Source organism: Electrona antarctica (genome assembly GCF_951216825.1).
Source record: "Electrona antarctica genome assembly, chromosome: 1".
NCBI lineage: Eukaryota > Metazoa > Chordata > Actinopteri > Myctophiformes > Myctophidae > Electrona > Electrona antarctica.
The window spans coordinates 19,955,136-19,976,844 of NC_136806.1; the positions used below are offsets into that span (position 1 = coordinate 19,955,136).

The 21,709-nt window shown below is 45.3% G+C and overlaps 1 protein-coding gene across 1 annotated transcript; it reads left to right on the top strand.

Annotated features, from left to right (window-relative positions):
* The first annotated feature begins 6,637 nt into the window (after positions 1–6,637).
* pcdh12 (protocadherin 12) lies at positions 6,638–20,164 on the top strand. Its single transcript, XM_079510864.1, has 4 exons — positions 6,638–10,177; positions 12,819–12,910; positions 14,734–14,885; positions 18,635–20,164. The coding sequence occupies exons 1-4, from the start codon at positions 7,238–7,240 to the stop codon at positions 19,057–19,059; spliced, it is 3,609 nt and encodes a 1,202-aa protein (XP_079366990.1). The 5' UTR covers positions 6,638–7,237; the 3' UTR covers positions 19,060–20,164.
* Positions 20,165–21,709: the final 1,545 nt, after the last annotated feature.

The window sequence follows — 21,709 nt, forward strand, 5'->3', positions numbered from 1 at the left end:
CATGCTATAGTATGTCGTCTGAGATGGGCTCAGGGCTACAGCCCATGGTCAAAAATGATGAAAAACGAGGATTTGAAAAAAAGACGAAAATCACTCCGAGACCATGGGCTATAGTCCATTGTCTTGAGTGATTTTTGTCTTTTTTTCAAATCCTCAAAAATGATGAAAAACAGCATGCTATAGTATGCCGTCTGAGATGGGCTCAGGGCTACAGCCCATGGTCAAAAATGATGAAAAACGAGGATTTGAAAAAAATACGAAAATCACTCCGAGACCATGGTCTTGAGTGATTTTCGTCTTTTTTTCAAATCCTCAAAAATGATGAAAAACTGCATGCTATAGTATGCCGTCTGAGATGGGCTACAGCCCATGGTCAAAAATGAAAAACGAGGATTTGAAAAAAAGACGAAAATCACTCCGAGACCATGGGCTATAGTCCATTGTCTTGAGTGATTTTCGTCTTTTTTTCAAATCCTCAAAAATGATGAAAAACAGCATGCTATAGTATGTCGTCTGAGATGGGCTCAGGGCTACAGCCCATGGTCAAAAATGATGAAAAACGAGGATTTGAAAAAAAGACGAAAATCACTCCGAGACCATGGGCTATAGTCCATTGTCTTGAGTGATTTTCATCTTTTTTTCAAATCCTCAAAAATGATGAAAAACAGCATGCTATATATAGTATGCCGTCTGAGATGGGCTATAGCCCATGGTCAAAAATGATGAAAAAAGAGGATATGAAAAAAAGACGAAAATCACTCCGAGACCATGGACTATAGCCCATGGTCTCGGAGTGATTTTCCTCTTTTTTTCAAATCCTCAAAAATGATGAAAAACAGCATGCTATAGTATGCTCACAATGCGTCACGATGCGCTGCGTTGTGAGATTGTAGATAGGCTATTTTAGCTATTTTTCCTATCTTTCCCTTGACTAATCCATATTACAATAAGAAACTAAACCTAACACTAAAACTAATTAAAACCAAACTTAACATAAGCCTTAATTGGAAAAAAACATGAATACAATAAAAAACAAATCCAGCAAACCTGCTTTCGAATCGAAACTAAACTGAAATTGAAAACAAAAACTCAAAACGAAATAAAAAAGAATGTCATAATACAAAACTATAATAAACTTGGGACATTTTGAAGTGAATGTATCAATCTGACCAGACACAGTAGAAGCAGATACAAACCATTTTAGTCTCTGACCACTAATCACACAGTATGGCTGGAATCTGTCTGTGATTGTTGCCAAGGAAACCATGTTTATTCTGCATAAAATAGTACCTCACCACTTTATGGCCTACGCCACCAACCACTGTACAAACTCTGGAGAATACTCTCTCTCTCTCTCCCTCTCTCTCTGTACACTCTGTACTCTCTGTACTCTCTGTCTGTCCGTCCGTCCGTCCGTCCGTCCGTCCGTCCGTCCGTCCGTCCGTCCGTCCGTCCGTCCGTCTGTATCTCTTCCTCTTTGTGGATGGGCATGAATGCATGCACGTGTGCACGTGTGAAGGTTCACCAACAGCTGCAGGAAATATGGCATCCTTTTCCCACGTTTGTCGCTTCCCTCTACCACTACACCTACTCACAAACGTTGCACAGTTTAGTGGCGGTATATCCAATGTTAAAAAAAGAAAAATCACTACCACTCTCTCAAATATTGAGTGACAGTGTCTCACAAGCGATGTCTCCACTGACTCAGTCCTTAACCTGCCTTCCTCCCCTCGCCTTCGTCTAAAAAGCAACAGGATTCACCCACTCACTCAGTCTATTTCATGAGAAGAGAAAACACTCATCTTGTATTCTTATGTTTATTGTGTATCTAAGAGTGGCGCAGACATCCGTTCGGCGGTGCCATGACAAACACGAACGTCCTTTTCTTTGTTCAGTCTATTTGCTTATCTGTCCAAATGTTTTGCCTACAGTAGCAGCTATCGCTGCAGCCTGTGTGTGTTTGCTTCGTCGTCCCCGTATACCTCAGTGTCTCTGTCTGCAACTGTATTTTTACCACATCTATAATCACTGTGATCACGCAAACAAACACAATCACACACACACGTACACGTCACTTCACTTCTTGGCTGCTCTGTCTTGTTTACCAGTGTCCGTAACATATCCTCTATCTGTCAGGAAACCATCAGAAATAGTAGCTTTCTCCTCAGAGTCGAGGTGGCTCGGTTCCTCTCTCTCACCTTCCTGTTTTCCATGACCACCACCAGCTATTGTTTTCAAAGCACAATGATGTTTAGGCACCCAAACCCCAGGAAAAACCAAAGGAGAAAGGACATTTTTGAGTTGTTTGGAGTGAGTAGCTGTGGGGGGTGTGGGGATTGTGTACACTGAAGGTTGTGTTTATGTTGAAATCCTACACTCGCACGACCCACAGCCACACGCACACACACACACACACACACACACACACACACACACACACACACACACACACACACACACACACACACACACACACACACACACACACACACACGCACCTCTCTCTCTCTCTCTCACACACACACACACACACCTCTCTCTCTCTCTCTCTCTCACACACACACACACACACACACACACACACACACACACACACACACACACACACACACACACACACACACACACACACACACACGCACCTCTCTCTCTCTCTCACACACACACACACACACCTCTCTCTCTGAAGGTTGTGTTTATGTTGAAATCCTACACTCGCACGACCCACAGCCACACGCACACACACACACACACACACACACACACACACACACACACACACACACACACACACACACACACACACACACACACACACACACACACACGCACCTCTCTCTCTCTCTCTCACACACACACACACACCTCTCTCTCTCTCTCTCTCACACACACACACACACACACACACACACACACACACACACACACACACACACACACACACACACACACACACACACACACACACGCACCTCTCTCTCTCTCTCACACACACACACACACACACCTCTCTCTCTCTCTCTCTCACACACACACACACACACACACACACACACACACACACACACACACACACACACACACACACACACACACACACACACACACACACACATACGTCCACACAGAGTACAAATGTGGCAATCAGACGTGCAGGCATTAAGCATCAAGACTCAGCCACATCAAAGCTGTGGTTGGAGCCAGCCAAGTGAACTGTTTGCACGTGTGTGTGTGTGTGTGTGTGTGTGTGTGTGTGTGTGTGTGCGTGCGTGCGTGCGTGCGTGCGTGCGTGCGTGCGTGCGTGCGTGCGTGCGTGCGTGCGTGCGTGCGTGTTTTTGAGGGACCAGAGACAGATAAGTTGGAACTAGCTCCATCTGTATCTCTGTGTTGCCATCAGTGGAGACTAGAGAGGATAAATGGGACACATACTGTAGACGAGAGGTGGAATGAGATAAAGAGAAACAGAATGAACGCCTGGAAGAAGGGAGAGAGAGAGAGAGAGGGGGGGGGGGGGGGGGGGGGGGGGGTAACAAAAGGTAGAGCAAGGAGAGATAGAGGGGAGAGACCTATAAGTTTAACAAAAGGTAGAGCAAGGTATTTCTACGAGACTCTGGTCTTACTGTGTTTCAGACCTAAGGCTACAGATGTCTGACTCAGTCCAGACCACACTGCCCTTGGGAGGAAAACATTGGCTGGTATAGATTTACAAAAGATGGTGTCTGATATTATTACCACCAACTACCAAAGTCAACAATGAGGTCAATTTTGGCTGTGGCTGCACAGTAAAATCCTCAGTGATATTTTCAATCTGAGAGTGGTGCTAATACCAAGAAAGTGGAGCATATCAAGTTGTTAAATCCTTGTGTGTGAGATAATTGATTTGAAAATACTGGTCTATAAAGCTTTGAATGGTTTAGGGCCAACCCAACATATACATTTCTGGTCTTGTGCGATATCGTGAACCACCCTGGTCCCAGATCTCTCAGGTCATCTGGGAAAGGTCTGCATTCTGTCCCTAAAACCCAAATAGACGTGGGGAAGCAGCATTTAGTTTTAGTTAGTTTAGTTCTGGAACAGAAACCTACAGATCTGCTGCAACTCTTATTTATTTTAAAACACAACTAAAGACCTTTCTGTTTGCCGCTGAATTTGATTGAGTTATTTTTACTTTACTGTTTTATGCATCCTAATGTCATTGTATAATAATGTCTTTCCTTTGCTTGATATTCTTTTAATTCACATTGAATTGTGCAGCTATACAAATAAAATTGCCTTGATAGATTGACAGAATGCTTAGATAATCCACAGAATCAGCTAAAGTTGAGATGCTTGGTCAGGAAACTATGTTACTTAGAAAGTAGTTGTGAGTACCAAAATAAGCCTAAGGCTTCACACAAAACTCATGCCCAGCACCTGCTCAATATATCGTTAATGCCAAACTGCTCTTCTTATTGACAATATCTGTCTGCATGCTTCCAAGGCACTGTAACCCAAAATGAAATAATACAGAAAATCATGCATGCAAACAAAATGTAAACAAAATCATTCATGTCCGTGTTGCATGGTCTGTGCATGATTGTGTGTGTTCACAGCGTGTGCATGTTTGCGTGTGGTTTAGTCAGGGAATGCTCCACTGCATGAAAAAAAAAATCATCCAACGCGCACACACGCACACACACACACACACACACACGCACACACACACACACACACACACACACACACACACACACACACACACACACACACACACACACACACACACACAGACACAGACACAGTATGTTTTAATTACTTCTTGACCTAGGTTGTTTCTTTTGGTTCATTGCTCTGACTGACCACATGTAACAACCAGGATTCAAACCCATGGTCCCCCGGTGAGAAACCAAACATCTACTGCTCATTCAAAGGGGAATCCCCTTGGCCACAGGAGATACTGTCTGTCCAAAATGTGCAAACAAGAGCTGGTCACATGGATGGATTATGGATTGTGTGCTTTAATAGACACTTTGTTGTTAACTTTCTAAGTAGAACTTATTCAGTACCACTACCACGTGTACAGATGTGAAGATTTACACACGTGTTAAATTAATTAGACTGCAGAGTGCACACTGCACATGTGGATGTGTGCGTGCGTGTGTGTGTGTTTGTGCTGTTGGGACCATCTATAAGGACATGTGCAAATGTGTTTTGGTGCACTGGTTAAGCAACTGTGGAGACATGCATACAAAGTGTGAGGATACAGTCTTGCACGCACGCACGCACGCACGCACGCACGCACACACACGCACACTCACACACTCACAGAGTTGCAATAAGCTTCAGAGTGGGGGCTAGAATGCGTGAGAGTAATGCCGTGTTTGTTTTAGAGATATCCTAATCGTATTGGCTGACCCCATGCCCTCTGTGTACCACACAGGATGTCTCACTTGGATAGAAGAGGTTGGTGTGGGGGGGGGGGGGGGGGGGGGGTATCAACTGGTATCTTATGTGGAGACCAGAGCCCTACTTCAACTGTGACCCCGAAAACGTACCGCAGGCACAGTGGTTTTCTTCTATCTCCGCAATCATCTTTTCCCAGAGTTATCACCCCCCTGGCCTGCATTATCACTCTGTGAAAAGCTTTCATTGGCTGACAGCGTCGATGGCTTTGTTTAGGTTTCATGACCCCCCCCACCCACCTCCAAACTGAAAGGAAAGTGATATGCTTGAAACGTATTTCTGTGTGATTCTTTGTCGGACGCAGGATTTTGTCAGCATTGAATGATAAATAAGCGTTGGGCAAGCTGGAAAAACATTAAGCACAGCCACAGCTGTGGTTTGTCAAAACTGGTCCTATAACTAATTTTTAACACGTGGAAACAACCCATTTGACATTTTTTCCTTATTATTAACATGCTTCTGCATTTATTTCATTGTCATTTGGTGTTTTCAACGATTCCAAGGTCCCCAATAGTAATGACTTCTGCATTTTGTTGGTTTGTAGGTCCTTGGGATCTGACAATGGCTGTCATTGTCTTTCTTGGATGTCCATGGCTGTAAAGATCAGGCACAAGACTTTAAAAACCAAGCAAGCGAATGAATTTACTGCTGTGGTGCTTAACAGAAAAGCCTCAGTGTCTCCACGAGATGACTTTAAAGCATACTGAACAGAGCTCTTCATGACAGTTGATTCACATTCTCCATATTTATGAGGGAGACTTATCGTATCTTTCTTTTTGTTGTCACGAGACCAGAATGTTCATCACTGAGACGGACTTCAGATACATGCACTCTTGTAGTGTGTTGGACCCCTCTGGGGTAAAATGTCACATTTTGCAAATGATTTAAGATGCCAGCATCCAGCCTGTGATAAATTTATCCAGACTTTAGTGGTGGGGTGGGGGTGGGGGGGGTGCTGGAGAGGAGGCATCACGTTTCTTTAAAAGCACTCCAGATTTCTCTCAACTTCTGCCCAGCATCGCCAGAGTTGAACTTTTTCATGCGTCGAGACTAGAGAGCCTGGATTTGCATTTGGAGGAACAACCCCCTCCGTTTTGATTGGCTGTGACCTTCCCAGCATGTGGAGTCCTGTATCCAAACTTCCTCACTCAGTCAGATCCAAACTTTTACTGAGAGCAGGAATACCGTATGGGAGCCAGCAGCATTGTGAGTGAGTAATGCTAGTAGGCAGGGCTGTTGTATATTTGAGCAGTGGGTAGAATAGTGTATTGTACCATTGTCTGGAATCTGGATGGTGTGTGTTGGAAAAAGCTGGTTTTGAATGGAGCTCTTGGTAGAACGGCGTTATCCAGTAGGATAGATTGTGTACTAGTGTATAGTTATTAGTTATTGTGTGTTGTGCAGCAAGCAGGATTGTGTGAGCGGAAGATAGAGGCTGTTATTCTAATTATATACTTCTGTAATTATGTCGTGTCTAGACTGCAGTTTTTGTCAGTTTTATCTTCTTAGAATCAACGTATTCACGTAGTTTAGAATATTATTATTAAACATTTCATTTTTATTAATTTTATTTTATTATATTATAGCCCTCAACAAGATTATTGTTAATCCACTGGAGATTTTGTTACATGCCATCCTTTGATTGTAGTAATGTTTAATAGTAGTAATTTTTGAACGGTTGTTAAAATACATCCATATATATTACTTTTACTTAAACAAAATCAACTTTTACAGTATAAGTTATAGTTACATAATTTGATAAGATTTGAGTGGCCTTATATCCTTGTCATTCTGAATGATAGAAAATGCCCATTTAGGTATTAGACAGCTGTTATCTGCCACCATCATGCTGCTGGTTCTACTGCTGGTTCTGAGTGTTAGTTGTGAGGCCCATTCCTCCGAGTCGTCGCCGTTGACCCTCATGTACCGTGTCTGGGAGGAGCAGCCGGCCGGGACGCGGGTCGGCCGTCTGGTCGACGACCTGCGTCAGAGGGACGAAACCGGCTCTCTGGAGGACTTCCAGGTCGTAGAGCACGGGCAGGCCCTGCCCTTCTCTGTCGGTGCCCGAGATGGCCTCATCTCCACCCTCGGCCAGCTGGACAGGGAGGAGCTGTGCCGAGGTGCGGACCTGTGCGAGCTGGCCTTCAGTGTCCTGTACAGGAAAGGTGGCGCTGTGCAATTCCTGCGGGCGCGCGTGGAAGTGATGGACCTTAACGACCACAGCCCTAGCTTCCCCAGCCCTCTGCAGGAGGTGGAGATCTCGGAGACGGCCACCCTGAGGATGAGAATCCCGCTGGACAGAGCAGTGGACCCTGATGCCGGGCCCAATGGTCTCCAGACCTACTCGTTATCCGTCAACCAACACTTTGCGCTGGATGTGAGGGTGGCCCCAGGTGGGACCAAGCAGTCAGAGCTGGTGGTGATTAAAGAGCTGGACAGGGAAGTTCAGGCCTCCTTCGACCTCACCCTGATGGCCTGGGACAAGGGGAACCCCCCTAGGTCAGGGAGCACATTAGTCCGTGTAAACATTCTGGACTCTAATGATAACAGCCCCACATTTGAGGACAGTACACCCATTGTGGAGCTGGCTGAAGACACAGCCCAAGGAACACTAGTCGTCAACCTCAAGGCCACTGACCCTGACCAAGGCGCTAATGGGGAAGTGGAGTATTCCCTCAGCAAGCATGCACCTCCAGAGGTACAGAAACTCTTCAGTGTGCATCCCCAAACCGGGGACGTGACTCTGAAAGGCCTGTTGAACTACGAGGCCAAGCACTCATATGAGGTGGACATTCAAGCCCGCGACCATGGACCCAACTCAATCCCCTCTCACTGTAAAGTTCATGTCAAGCTAAAGGATGTAAACGATAATGCACCGAGGATCCACATCACCTGGACGCCGCCTGACTCGCCTGTAGCCACCGTGTTGGAAGGGGCACCAGAGGACACATTCCTGGCATTGGTGATGGTCTCCGATGCAGATTCAGGGGACAATGGCAAAATGAATGCCCACATCCAGCAAGGATCTGGCCCATTTCGCCTCAAAAGAATCCATGGGGACAATTACATGATTGTAACCAATGGCAGCCTTGACAGAGAGAAGGTTATGGAGTATAATATCACACTGCTCGCCCAGGATTATGGCGACCCTCCACTGTCCTGTGTTAGACACGTCACTGTTCATGTGCTGGATGAGAATGACAACGCCCCGGTCTTCTCCACCTCAAACTACAGGGCTTCTTTTGAGGAAAACAACATTGCCGGCTACCATGCTCTCAAAGTAAATGCCCATGATGTAGACCTGGAGCTTAGTGGAAGGGTGTCCTACTCCATACGGGAGTCCAATGAACTCGGATCACCCACAGCGTCGTTTGCCATCCACTCAACCAGTGGTGTGGTCAGCGTCCAGCAATCTCTGGATTACGAGGAGTCCCGTACCTACTCATTCATTGTGGAGGCCATTGACCAGGGCCACCCCCCTCTCACCAGCACCACCATAGTCCATATTGATATCCAAGACGTCAACGACAATTACCCAATCATCACTGACCCAAAGCCTGTAAAAGGAGTGGCATCTCTAAGTGTCCCTGTCAACGCAGACAGGGGGGAGATTGTGATCGAACTGGGGAATGGTGTGGATGAGGGATCCACCAATTCACCCATCAATCGCCCGGCACATGATGGACTCGTGGGATTCCTGGCTACAACCATACAAGCAGAAGACCCAGATTCTGGCTTGAATGGACAGCTCAGCTTCCTCATCACTGACGGCAATCCCACTGGGCTGTTCTGGCTGAATCACATGACGGGGCAGCTGTTTGTCAACACCACCAATGCCACCGAACTCATTGGGAAAACATTCAAGGTGGACATTTCTGTATCCGACATGGGAACTCCCAGCTTGGTAACAAAAGCCACCATGGAAATGACCTTCATTAATTTGAAGGACCATCTCAAGAACTCGTCTCCCGGCAACCACCGCCAGTTGAGCTTCACCATGATGATAGCCATCTGCCTTGGTGCCACGTGCCTCCTGTTACTGTTAGCCATCGCCCTGGTGACCACGTTCTGCCGCCCTGCGAAACGGGACAACCGGGCCTACAACTGCAGACAGGCCGAGTCCACATATACCCGCCATCCGCGGCGCCCGCAGAAAAACATCAGGAAGTCAGACATTCAGCTAGTTCCTGTCCTCAGAGGACGAAAGGAAGAGCCCCAAGAGAACGAGAGTGAGGCCCAGCCACTGAATCCCCTGCCCCTGATGACCGGGGAGCAGCGTTCTGGAAGCCAATACAGCATGGCGGCAGCATCGATGACGTCCTGCGTGCATCCCCAGGGGTATCCAGAGGGCGACGCCACTCTACCCATCTCCCACGGCAGAACACTCAGGAAGCCCGGAAGCATAGAACTGGACGGCACTCTGCCTCGGACCCCGGCGACGCCGTACCGGACCCTCCGCAACTCTAGAAATACTTCCTCGTCTTCTTCCGGGTCGCACACCAACACCATTAAGCGCGGCACCGACCCCGACTCCCAAAGCAGACCCGAAGGAGAGGAGGAAGAGGCGCCGGGTTCATCGTCGTCACAAGCAACGCTCCGTAGGCCCAGGAGCTCAGAGGGCAGAGGGAGGCAGGATGCTGAACACAGGCAGATGCTGAGGAACCTGGTCCGACTGTCCATGGCCGCCTTTGGGGACAACTCCATTGAGCTGTCCGCGGCTTCACCAGAAGTACAGGTATGATAAACTAATTTATTTAATTCTAGCACACTGGTCCTTAATTGTTTTACTTTGTCTCTGTGTATAACCAAAGCAAAGTTATTGCAGAAATTGTTGACCTTAAGGTTTAACGAGAAATCCATTACTGAGCATGGTGAGGGAGAGCCCCTCCTTCCCTTAAAATTTCCCATGTGGCCTCTCTGCTATTTTAGCCTGTTCCATGACTTAACCAGACAGCCTAAAGGGACAGCTGACAGATGATTTTAGAGCTAAAGCATAGCGTTTATTCAGGTGCTCATGTGTCAGAGACAGTTGAGCCGATGGCTCCCCTACCCTCCCCTGAGAAATAGGACCGATCCTTTCTACTCAATATCACATATCAGATTTGTATTGAAAGAATGAGAGTGGGGGTGCCAGGAAGAATCAGTGAAGTGCTGTGATCCTTTATGGGGGTGAAGCGAAGCCAGCCAAAGTAAACTGCAGTGTATGTGTGGTGTAAGGTAACACCGCTTTGACATGTAAGGGCTGCAGACTGTCCGTTACAAATGGCCCAAATCACTCTTACTGAGCCTTCTGTGACGAAAGACAAACAGCAATGGGGCAGCTGAGAAATTCCATAATAACTTACAGGTCACAATTGCAGTACAATCTATGGTTTAGTAATATAGAAATTATGGTTACTATAGACTCAGTTGGTTGAGCAAAATTATTGTAGGTCAGACGAATGTGCGCGCGCGCACGCCGCACGCACGCGCACGCCGCACACACACACACACACACACACACACACACACACGTCTGTCTGTATTTCAATTTGGTATTACGTGCAACACTGTTGGGTCCTTTCGTACTTCAATACCATTTCAGGTTTTCAGTTGCGGACGTGCTGTGGTAGTCAAACCTTCCCACCATTAGGATGGAGACATATAGAATGTTATAGTCCATGCTGACAACCTTCCCACCATTAGGATGGAGACATATAGAATGTTATAGTCCATGCTGACCTTCCCACCATTAGGATGGAGACATATAGAATGTTATAGTCCATGCTGACAACCTTCCCACCAATAGGATGGAGACATATAGAATGTTATAGTCCATGCTGACAACCTTCCCACCATTAGGATGGAAACATATAGAATGTTAGAGTCCAGGCTGACAACAACGCCCTGCAGACAGAGAACAAAGACTTTGGCCCGTCCCGACGGCCTCACGTGAATTCCATTAGTAAGAGCAGGAAGCCGGAGGCTGATTCTTAACCCAGCTTTTCCTCAGCGTCCTGCGCTACCCGCCCTAGTTGGCACTTAGGCCTCTGAGGTCTCTCCCAAGAGGACCCTAAGGAAGAGGCCTGGTGGACTGAGGGAGGGACTTTCTGCTGCCCCCCACACCCCTCCATCACCCCCCCACAGGTCCATATTTCTGAGGTCTATCCTGGAAGGAAACGGGTCAAAGAAGAATAGTCTTTTACGCAGAGGCCCTTTCCTGTCCCTGCAAAAAGCGCACGTGTGCATAAACACACAAATACTATAGCCTACGCGGAAACACTACGTACATGCACGTATTCACATTGACGACGCACACTGGCATGCACACACAGACATGCACACACAAACATGCACACACAGACGGCCACGTCCACAGCGTCCGCTAATACTACAAAGCTGTCAGCATAAAATGGTGAGGACCTGGCCATTGTTAGGATCCCACATTAATATATACTGTTAAGTTCTCATACAGAAATAATATGTATCCATTTCACACCTGACAGTGCTACAGTGCTTGTTAATCTCTTAGACAGCTAAACTAACTGATAGTGAAGAACTGAAGATTGAAGCACTTGGTCAAATAGACACCAAAAAAATCATATGTGTGAAGTGAAGCCTGGTAATAATAAACAAATGTGGTTAGTTTAGACATACTATTGGTCCGACTGTCATTAGACCGACAACCTACCTCTAACCCTAACCGCACGCAGTGCATGTTCGACCGCATGTCCGACCGGTGTTTCCGCATGTCGGTCCGTTGGTGTGTCTAATGTGAGTGTGCATCCTGTTTAAAGCGCTGTAAACAAACATGCCACATGACGTCACGTTTAGTGCTCTAAACAAACATTAAAGGTCCATAGGCAACGTCTGCCATATAAGGCGGGGGTAGCGCCGGCTCTCAAGAACAACACAGCTCTAACGTTTTTCTGATGGAAATCTTGGCTCAATCAACCGGTCAATCAGTCAGTCAATCAGTCAATAGAAATCAAAAGTATTTTTTTCGTCAAAGGCTTGTGCCGATTTAACCCATTCAGGACGGGAACCCCAAGCTCATAGCGTGGCACCGAGTGCCGCGCTACGAGCTTGTAGATCTGCTATTTTGGAAAAATCGTGAAAATGTGGCTAAATCTTTGAATATATTATTTCACGGCGAACGTTTTCAACTCAAATCTTTGCTTCTGGGGGGGTGCCTGGAACAACAGATTGTCAGATAGGGGTCCGCATACAAATACATTCTGGGGGTCCTTGACATGAAAAAGGTTGAGCACCACTGACATAGAAACATCTGGTTTTTCAGAAAACTGTTCTAAATGGGTTTAAGATGAACTGTTTGTCACTGTGTAGCATGGTCTCACTCCAAGTCTAACTGGCCTCTCCTGTCTTCCTCCTTGCAGCAGATCTCTCAGCTCCTGACCCTGCTCCGCCAAGGCCGGCTGCAACCCATTCCAAACTTCCGTGGCAACAAGTACTCTCATCGTGCCGGCAGGTTAGCTCATTTACCCTCCTCTTCATCTAAAAAAAACAGCTCTACAAGACAAAATAAGCAACAAAACTAGAAACTCAGCATGTACGTGTTGGGTGGAAAAACCAAAGGATTTGCAGCTTTCAGAGGTGTTTAACATATGCCTAAATTCATGCTGCTCCAGAGGGAATATAAAAACTCTTCTTTTCCCTTTGTTCTCCTCCCCCTGTCTTTTTTCAGACTATCACGTCTTTGTTTAAGAGCCAGGTGTCTGCTAGAAAGCAGGCTATGTCCTCCCACTAACCCTTGCAGGCTTGTGTAGTCCATTTCATATTATGCTTTATGATCAAACCAATGTGCTTTTGACAGCAGAGGTCACATGACACTAACTTTATCCATGGACCATGTGACTTAAAGAAACAGTACCGCTCCTAATTTGATCACATCCTACACAGGTACGGAGAGTGAAACAACTGTAGCTGCCTTTTGAATCACAATTTGCTCATGCTTGATTGATTGTTGCCGGTCCAAACATAAAGATTAGTCAATGAGCTCAAACTGAACAAAAGAGAAGATGTCGATCAAAGAGGAAGTGGTCTTAACCTCAAATGACAGGAAGCATGTCTCATAAGCCCATGGGTACCTGTGTGTGGGTATATGTGTCAGTGAGTGAGAGAGAGAGAGAGAGAGAGAGAGAGAGAGAGAGAGAGAAGGGTGTTCAAGGGACAGGCTATAGCAAGACCAAGTGTTTACTGTAGTGATGGTGTGACTCAGAACTCTGTGCCAGGAAGCAGCACCTTCAAAAACCACAATGTTGTCTTAGAGATGAGATAAGAATTGACATCACTTCACCAGCTTTTGATACCACATAGATAGATGACAAATCAGGTGGACTTCATCATGTTCAGGAATTTCCGTGCACATGCTTGCTGCGCAGGTACGCAATGCGCATACATTAAGTGACACAAACACACACACACACACACACACACACACACACACACACAGTATACGTCCATGTAGGCCTGTCTCCAAGGACCCAACTATTCTTGAAGATAAAATGTTCAATAGGTGTTTTCCCGGTGATTTTTAAGAATTAAAGAACACGGTGAGCTTGTAGATCTGCTATTTACAGCACACAACCATGTAGCCCTTTAAGGAGCCCATAACATGCTGTAAATGAGCTGAAAGAACCACAGAAAGGCACTCTATTATCTGTGTAAGGGGAGTGGGCTGCTGCTGCATGATCACATCTAGTGATGACTACTCTCGTCCAGTCCTATATCACACATGTTCATTATCTACATCATATCTACATCACCGACTGGCAGAGAGACTTCCTGTCTCAGCCTGTCTTTACACTCAGTCTGATAAAGATTGTGTGTGTGTGTGTGTGTGTGTGTGTGTGTGTGTGTGTGTGTGTGTGTGTGTGTGTGTGTGTGTGTGTGTGTGTGTGTGTGTGTGTGTGCGTGCGTGCGTGCGTGTGTGCATGCATGCGTGTGCGTGTGTGTGTGTCATTTATCAAACAATCAATGATTGCTTGATAAATGTCACGTTGACGTGGGCATAAACTAAAACCTGAGCTCAAAATCAAGATGGTTTGTACACTCTATTGTAGGGCCTACAGTATGGTCTTATACCAGGCAACAAAAACGATTAATACACGAAAGAAGTATTAGTAGTATTAAACCTTTATAGCCTACTATACTGTACAGTCTGGTGAGTGTGCTGACCTTCCCTGTAAATGCCATCAGTTGGAAGTCCATAACAACCTAGAATCAATCCCTTGTGGTGGTGATCGATACTCCTGTTGGCTCAAATGCCTGAATGTTCTCTCTCTCTTCCAGGTCTGGAGGACAGGACTGTCAGGATTGGCAGAGTACCAAGGATAGTGGCCATGGGGAGAGCGAGGCTGGAGACGTAGACTGGGAGGCAGGCAGAGACTCTCCTATAGACCCCCAGCTGGAGGAGGGCATTGCCAACCTGCTCAACAACACTGGTACGACGAAACCCTGTTCCCACTCAATTTAATGAATGCTGGTATATTTCATACCGTCAATATCACGTCACCCTACCTCGTCAGAATCTGCATTTTTATCCTGTCACAAGACTCTTGTGACAAGAGTACAATCGTGACAGTGCATCATGGTGGTGTTAGTTCTTAGTTCTATGAACAAACTGTTGCTCAGCGAAATGCTTCATAACATAACAACAATGTTGGTGTAAGTCAAGAGATTTGCTGGAAAAGGCTTGTATGCCTACAGGTGGAGAGAGTGAAAGCAGTGTGCTTGACTGAGAGAAAGCAGTGTGTGACAGTTGAGGTTGGGTTTAGAGATCAATTGGAAATAGTGAGAGCGTCTTTGTCTTTGTTAAAAATAAAATTAGTCTTCTAATGAAGATTGTAATACCACGCAGCAAGCAGAAACAGACTGTCATCACCCTATGACAAATAGCTCAAATAGCCCATCTACAAGCTCACAACGCACCGCTGAGTGACTATTTAAAAAAGAAAATGTACAAATATCTTTTTACAAATTTTGAATAAAGGAATAGAAAAAATGACTTTAATTACACAAAATAGGGGCCCGCCATATAGGGTACTATGGTAAACATAGGCCTACATACAGTACATATAACTTCTTCCTGAGATTGTTCTTGACAGAGGTACATTCTAACCAGGGGGCCCGCCTTTGTTCATGCTGATAAAAGGCCTAGTACACTGAATCTTTTTTTTTTACCCAGCGAGCCTTGGGGCTCAGTAAGGGGATTTTTTCATCCTTGTGTGAAGATTGAGAGAGATTCATTTTAAGTCAGTGCAGCTAGTATAACAGAGAGGAAACAAAGGACGGTGGCGGGGTGAGTGTGTCAGTGAGAAAGAGAGAGAGAGGTATCCTGTGTGGGTGGGGAAGGTCAGGTGTGTGTGTGTGTGTGTGTGTGCGCGCGTGTGCACGTGTGTCTGTGTGTGCGTGCGTGCGTGCGTGTGTGTGTGTGTGTGTGTGTGTGCGTGCCAGTGTTTGTGTCATATAGTTGAGTCACCGCTGCCCTGCAGGCACCATTCCTAGTGTAACTCACCCTAGAGTAGAGTGACACAGGCCAATACGAGAGAAGATTACAGAGGTGTGAGTCTGCCTGTCTTTACAGATGCTGATTGATTTTTGCAGACCTCCGGCAACACATTACACACACGCACATACGTGCACAGACTGAACACACACACACACACACACACGCACGCACGCACGCACGCACGCACGCACGCACGCACGCACGCACGCACGCACGCACGCACGCACGCACGCACGCACGCACGCACGCACGCACGCACACACACACACACACACACACACACACACACACACACACACACACACACACACACACACACACACACACACACACACACACACACACACACACACACACACACACACACACACACACACACACACACACACACACCTTGAAGATTATTAGGAGTTTTTGCTTGAGGGCAGAGTGACAAATGTGCATGTTTGTCTGTCTTATAGGTGTTGTACTGTATGAGATAGATAGATAGATAGATAGATAGATAGATAGATAGATAGATAGATAGATAGATAGATAGATAGATAGATAGATAGATAGATAGATAGATAGATAGATAGATAGATAGATAGATAGATAGATAGGTTTTAATGGGCCCTATCAGTGGCTACTTACTTTGCTGAGGTTACTTTCGGCGTAACCACAGCTTTGTGTTTCACCACACACCAAACTACCTCCCAAGGTGTATGCGCATTTATGGCTTTGGTCTTGAGTGCATGTGTTTCCTCAGGGTATTGGGTGTGCTATAGAAGGATTCGTCTGGTTCCAATAATGAAGTAATAGCCAGGCTACTTTGTGGACCATGTAGTCTCTTTGCAGGCAGACCAGCTGTAATAAAGTCAACACAGGAGGCGTATAGCATGCACGAGTAAAGCTTTGCGCTATGGTGTGGGAGTGCATGCGTGTGTGGCTCCGCTTTGTGTATGGCTTTGAACACCGCTCAGCTTCTTCTAATGCCTCTGTAGGTCAGAGATGGCCAGTTTAGTGGCAAGGTTAGAGAATGTTTCAGCCTCCACTCTGTCCGTCGGTGCAGAATGTTCAAGCAAACGAGAGTAGCTTATCCCAAATTACAGCTGTGTTTTCGGCAATCACAAACTAAAAGAGAAAAGATTAAACTAAAGATATGGCTGTCATGAAAAAGGCCACTATTTACAGGGCCGATGCACTTCAACTGAAGCTGCTCGACCTCTCACTGTGATGTGGGCAGTTTTCTTTGATCGCTGACTCGCCACGCTCCGTGTCAGTTGCACACAAGAGACCTTGATCAGGGCCCAGCATGCCTCAGCCTGGGTCTCTCTGTAGCATGTTTGAAGGCTGCTTCACATGGTTCAGCAGCATATTAGCGATGCTACTGGGCTGCTCCTGAGTTGTCCCGGTGTTGTGAGGGAGACTTCAGAAGGGGCCGCCAGCCATGTGATTCAGCGCTGCTTTTGATGATCTCCATGGTTCAGATGCTTCGAGGCAGCCCTCTCTCCCTCTCTTTGTCACTGTCACTACTTAACGCAATGTGATGTTATTATTGATGATCTAGCTTTGAGACAGGCGTGTGTGCTTGTGTGTTTACGTATGTACATGCGTGTGTGTGTGTGTGTGTGTGTGTGTGTACGTGTGTGTGTGTGTGTGTGTGTGTGTGTGTGTGTGTGTGTGTGTGTGTGTGTGTGTGTGTGTGTGTGTGTGTGTGTGTGTGTGTGTGTGTGTGAGAGAGAGAATGTGAGTGCAAGCACATGCCTTGCGTCTGGTTGCGATTAGATGAAAGAGACCACAGGGCCAGTAGTAAAGCCTTTTCCAGGCCATGAACCTAATTAGATTCAACAGTGGAGAATGACATTAGAGGAAGAGACGTTGCACCAAAAAACAAGAGGAAGTCAATCAATTGCGAATTAACCTTTTTCTTGCTTTAAGCCATTGTATAGGCTACTGATGTACTATGCTAGGCAGCACTCAGTGTAATCAGACTTTTCAAGCTCACAAAATCAACGTTGTTACTTGTTACATACATTTGGTACATGGAATAAAACAAAAGGAAGACACAGTGATTCAGTGTCTAGGTTTTATGTCGGCCAAAGAGACATTCAGACACACCCTGATTTTGCATCTCCGAAAATGCCTGGAATGCTTGACTCCAGAAAATGGCTTGGCTTTAAGTGTCTTTTCAGCACATTGGAGTGTGTACGTGCTCATTTTGTGTGCGACCACGTTAACCACTCCGACAGGACTGCTCCTCAAGAGGATGGCAGGAAATGCCTGTTCACAACAGGCAGATAAATATACTTACTTAAAATATACTTAAAAACAGGATTTCCCTTATCCTGTTTTTAACGCGACATACAGCACTTTAATCTATCTGAGGGAATTGTACAGTAGAACCGAACCTTGAGCTCCATTTATTTCCCACAGTGGCTCCTTCTATTATTGACGTATATCCTAGGGAATTACATTTTCTTGACAGTTCAAGGATCATTTTGTTTATTGAAACTGTTCAGTGTCTAATGTTATAGAAACGTTTTCGGAGTCTAAGTAGAGAAACGGTCAGGGGAATAAACTACGGCAGAAATGCAGGGACCAACAACAGGACACATGGCTGTTTATTACTTGTGTCCATCTGTAAAATCTGCTTCAACATATTTTCACCTTACGCTCCCTGTCTGTCGCCCGTTCCCGCAGATGACGTTTTCGCGGACTTCCACGACCCAGCATGGATGGCTCGGCTCTCACTCCCCCTCACTGGAGACTACCACGACAACGTGTTTGTCCCAAACGGGCCGCCATCCCCGGATGACCTCGGTTCCCACCACGATGTCCACCACGACTCCAGCTCCTTCTCCACTTTTGGCAAAACGCCAGAGAAGGAAGGCCCACTGGGCGGGGCTTTGCTTTCTGAGGTCAGCACTCTGTTTGAGATGCTGATGACGCAGAAGGCTGACGCTCAGCCAAGACCCTCCGCCGAGGTGCTCTACAGACTCTCTGCTGCCTACCGGCGGTCGCTAGGCCTTGATGCGGCTAGCGCTGGGGGGGCCAACGCCCCAAGGAACTGTGGGAACCCCGAGAAGAGGTTCCCTCTAGCTCAGTCCTCTGGACATTGCCAATAGATGTGCTGGTAATTGCCTATCTCCGTTCATGGAACAATGGACATATGTACAATCAAGTATGTACATTTAAGTACAATGGTGCAGACATGCAGATAAGCATGTCTGCACAGAACTGCTGTCAGGTTTCTGCACTTTTTGCAGCATCTTCAGGCATTAAGTGAAACACAGATAATATTTACGATATGTACCTACGATTTTAATGACTGCAACTGTAAATATCAGTCACACCAATTTTGTTTCTACAGTACTTCAATGTACATGTTTTATTTTTAATTATTTTCTTCTGGAGTGAAAATGATGTCCTGTTTTCCTTGAATGGCTAATGAATGACATGAATGATCACTGCCAGGGCTGATTCAGTGTTTCAATTCCACTATAGACCAAAGCCACCAACCACACAAAAATATCTGTATATGGTTATGTAAGTTATTTCGGGACAAAGGTGTGTAGCAAATGGCAAATGCTAAGTAATGATGTGTAGAAGAAGTAATGTGTGCAGATTGTATATAAATGATGGGGGTTAAAGTATACTTGTTCCTGGTATAATTTCTCTGGTCCTTAAGATCTGTTCAGACAATCAAGGGGTCAACTTGATTTCAGCTTTTAAACTGTTTCAGTAGCCTACATGTGTCAGTCGCATAAGAGGTACAGTAACTATTTCATTCAGGTTCAGGAGATTGCCAAATTTGCCATTGAGTGAATAACGTGCTGTGCTTTTCTCCTGACGACCTTTGGAGTGGAGTTGCAGTTCAACAGCAAGACCAAGCCAAAAGGAAATGTCCCTTTGTCTTTCCTTAAGACAAAACAATAACAACACTAGCAGTACTGTTCCTCCTGAGGTCTAGAATGTGACATTCCGTATTTCCATTGACAATAGGATGTCTGCCTACACTTCCATTAGGGCCCTTTGAAATATGTCTCTATTGTTGTTCATTATTTGTACACAAGTAAACGCCATAGCTTACTTTATTTGTAATATTTAAAGATATTAAAAAAAAGTGTTTTGGAAATGTGTCAATTTTGCCTGTGAAATGGTTATTATTGGTTTAACTTTTTATTATGGAAAGCTGTTATGTTTTGTCCTTTTTGCTACATATCAAATGAACAGCACTTTGTATATGCATTTTGCATTAAAATTTATCATGGTTATTGTATGGTCTCATTATGATCAATCAGGTTACCAAACGTGCACAGCAAACCGGTCCTTGTGAGGTGCCAGCCAACGGAAACACTAAATAATTAGTATAGCCACACACTTGTTATATATAAACTTATATAAACCTAATTATAAACTAATTCAAATGTTGTGAAAATAACAATTGCCAGCTCTTATTGATTGATTGATTGATTGATTGATTGATCACATAAGCACACATGGTCAATGCTCATGTACGCATACGCGTGACATAAACAAACTATTAGGAGATTAAGGATATATGATGTCTGATTAATATTACTTATTTTCAGTTTTCTTTGTTTTTTGTATATAACATAGTAGGTATGATAGGCCTTTATGTCCATAGAAAATCAATTGATGAGCTCCAGAACAGGGTCTTCCCAAACTTTTTCATGTCAAGGACCCCCAAACTGATACTCAATAGCCCGCGGACCCCCCATTTGTAAATATATACCAAGGACCCCCAGTTTGACCTGAATCCGGCTACGGTCCTCTATCTCTGGGACCCCAATGTATATTGTACAATCAATGTTAATTTAACTCTGAGAGTGTAAAAATGCAACCAAATGGACGCGAACTTTGGTTCCATTTTGTACACTCTCCGAGTTACAGAGCCATAAGGATCCATTTGGTTCCAAACTATCATTTAACTGGGGACCCCCTGGAACTCCCCTCAAGGACCCCTGGGGGTCCCCGGACCCCACTTTGGGAACCACTGCTCCAGAACACTGGTATTCTTCACTTTTCACACGTAGAAGAGAACAAACATTTTAGTTGGAAAGACATGACGCCTACCTACCTGTAGTAGGTTATCCGACTCCTGAATATTTTTCCTCCTTGAAGTTTCTGCTTCCATATCTGTTTCTTTTTTAAGTTGCTCTCTTCTATCAGGATGCCTGACACAGCTGCACTAACTGGAGCCATTACTGCAATATGTAGAAATTTAAATGAATTAGTAACCTCCAAATTAGTATAATGTCCCTGTATTCAAATAATATTATAGCATGTGTTAAATACCCTATTGGTCTGAATACAATTAAGACTATGTTTTTTTCCCATTGAAATATCCTAAAAAACGGGGTCGTATTAGGGGACTAGACTATTTGACATTCAATGTTCTTTTTCCACAAATGAGTCTTTAATTAAGGGGGTTGTCTTATAATAAGATTTGTCTTATATTCGGTACAATACAGTACATGTTATATATACCCGATAAAGGTCATGAAAATCACATTTGTGTGAAGTGAGGGGCACCTTTTATGCATTGACTTGGCCTGAAAGTTTGTACGGAACAAATTCTGTTGCGGCCACCCACATAACATCATGGGCAGAATACACAAAGCCAGGCATTGGAGGGGCTATAGTGCCTCTCTTAAGAACAATGGCATTAATTTGAAATTCAGTAACTATACGATATGTTAGTGTGACAGCTAGGGCCTGGACCTTTAGCTTGTCCTCGTCAAAACCACGTGC

Bases quoted from the DNA above. Each gene is read 5' to 3' on its own strand.
- pcdh12 (XM_079510864.1), top strand. From the start codon at position 7,238: ATGATAGAAAATGCCCATTTAGGTATTAGACAGCTGTTATCTGCCACC. The intron at 12,911-14,733 runs GTTAGCTCATTT...TCTCTCTTCCAG, and splicing joins TACTCTCATCGTGCCGGCAG to GTCTGGAGGACAGGACTGTC. The intron at 14,886-18,634 runs GTACGACGAAAC...CCGTTCCCGCAG, and splicing joins CAACCTGCTCAACAACACTG to ATGACGTTTTCGCGGACTTC.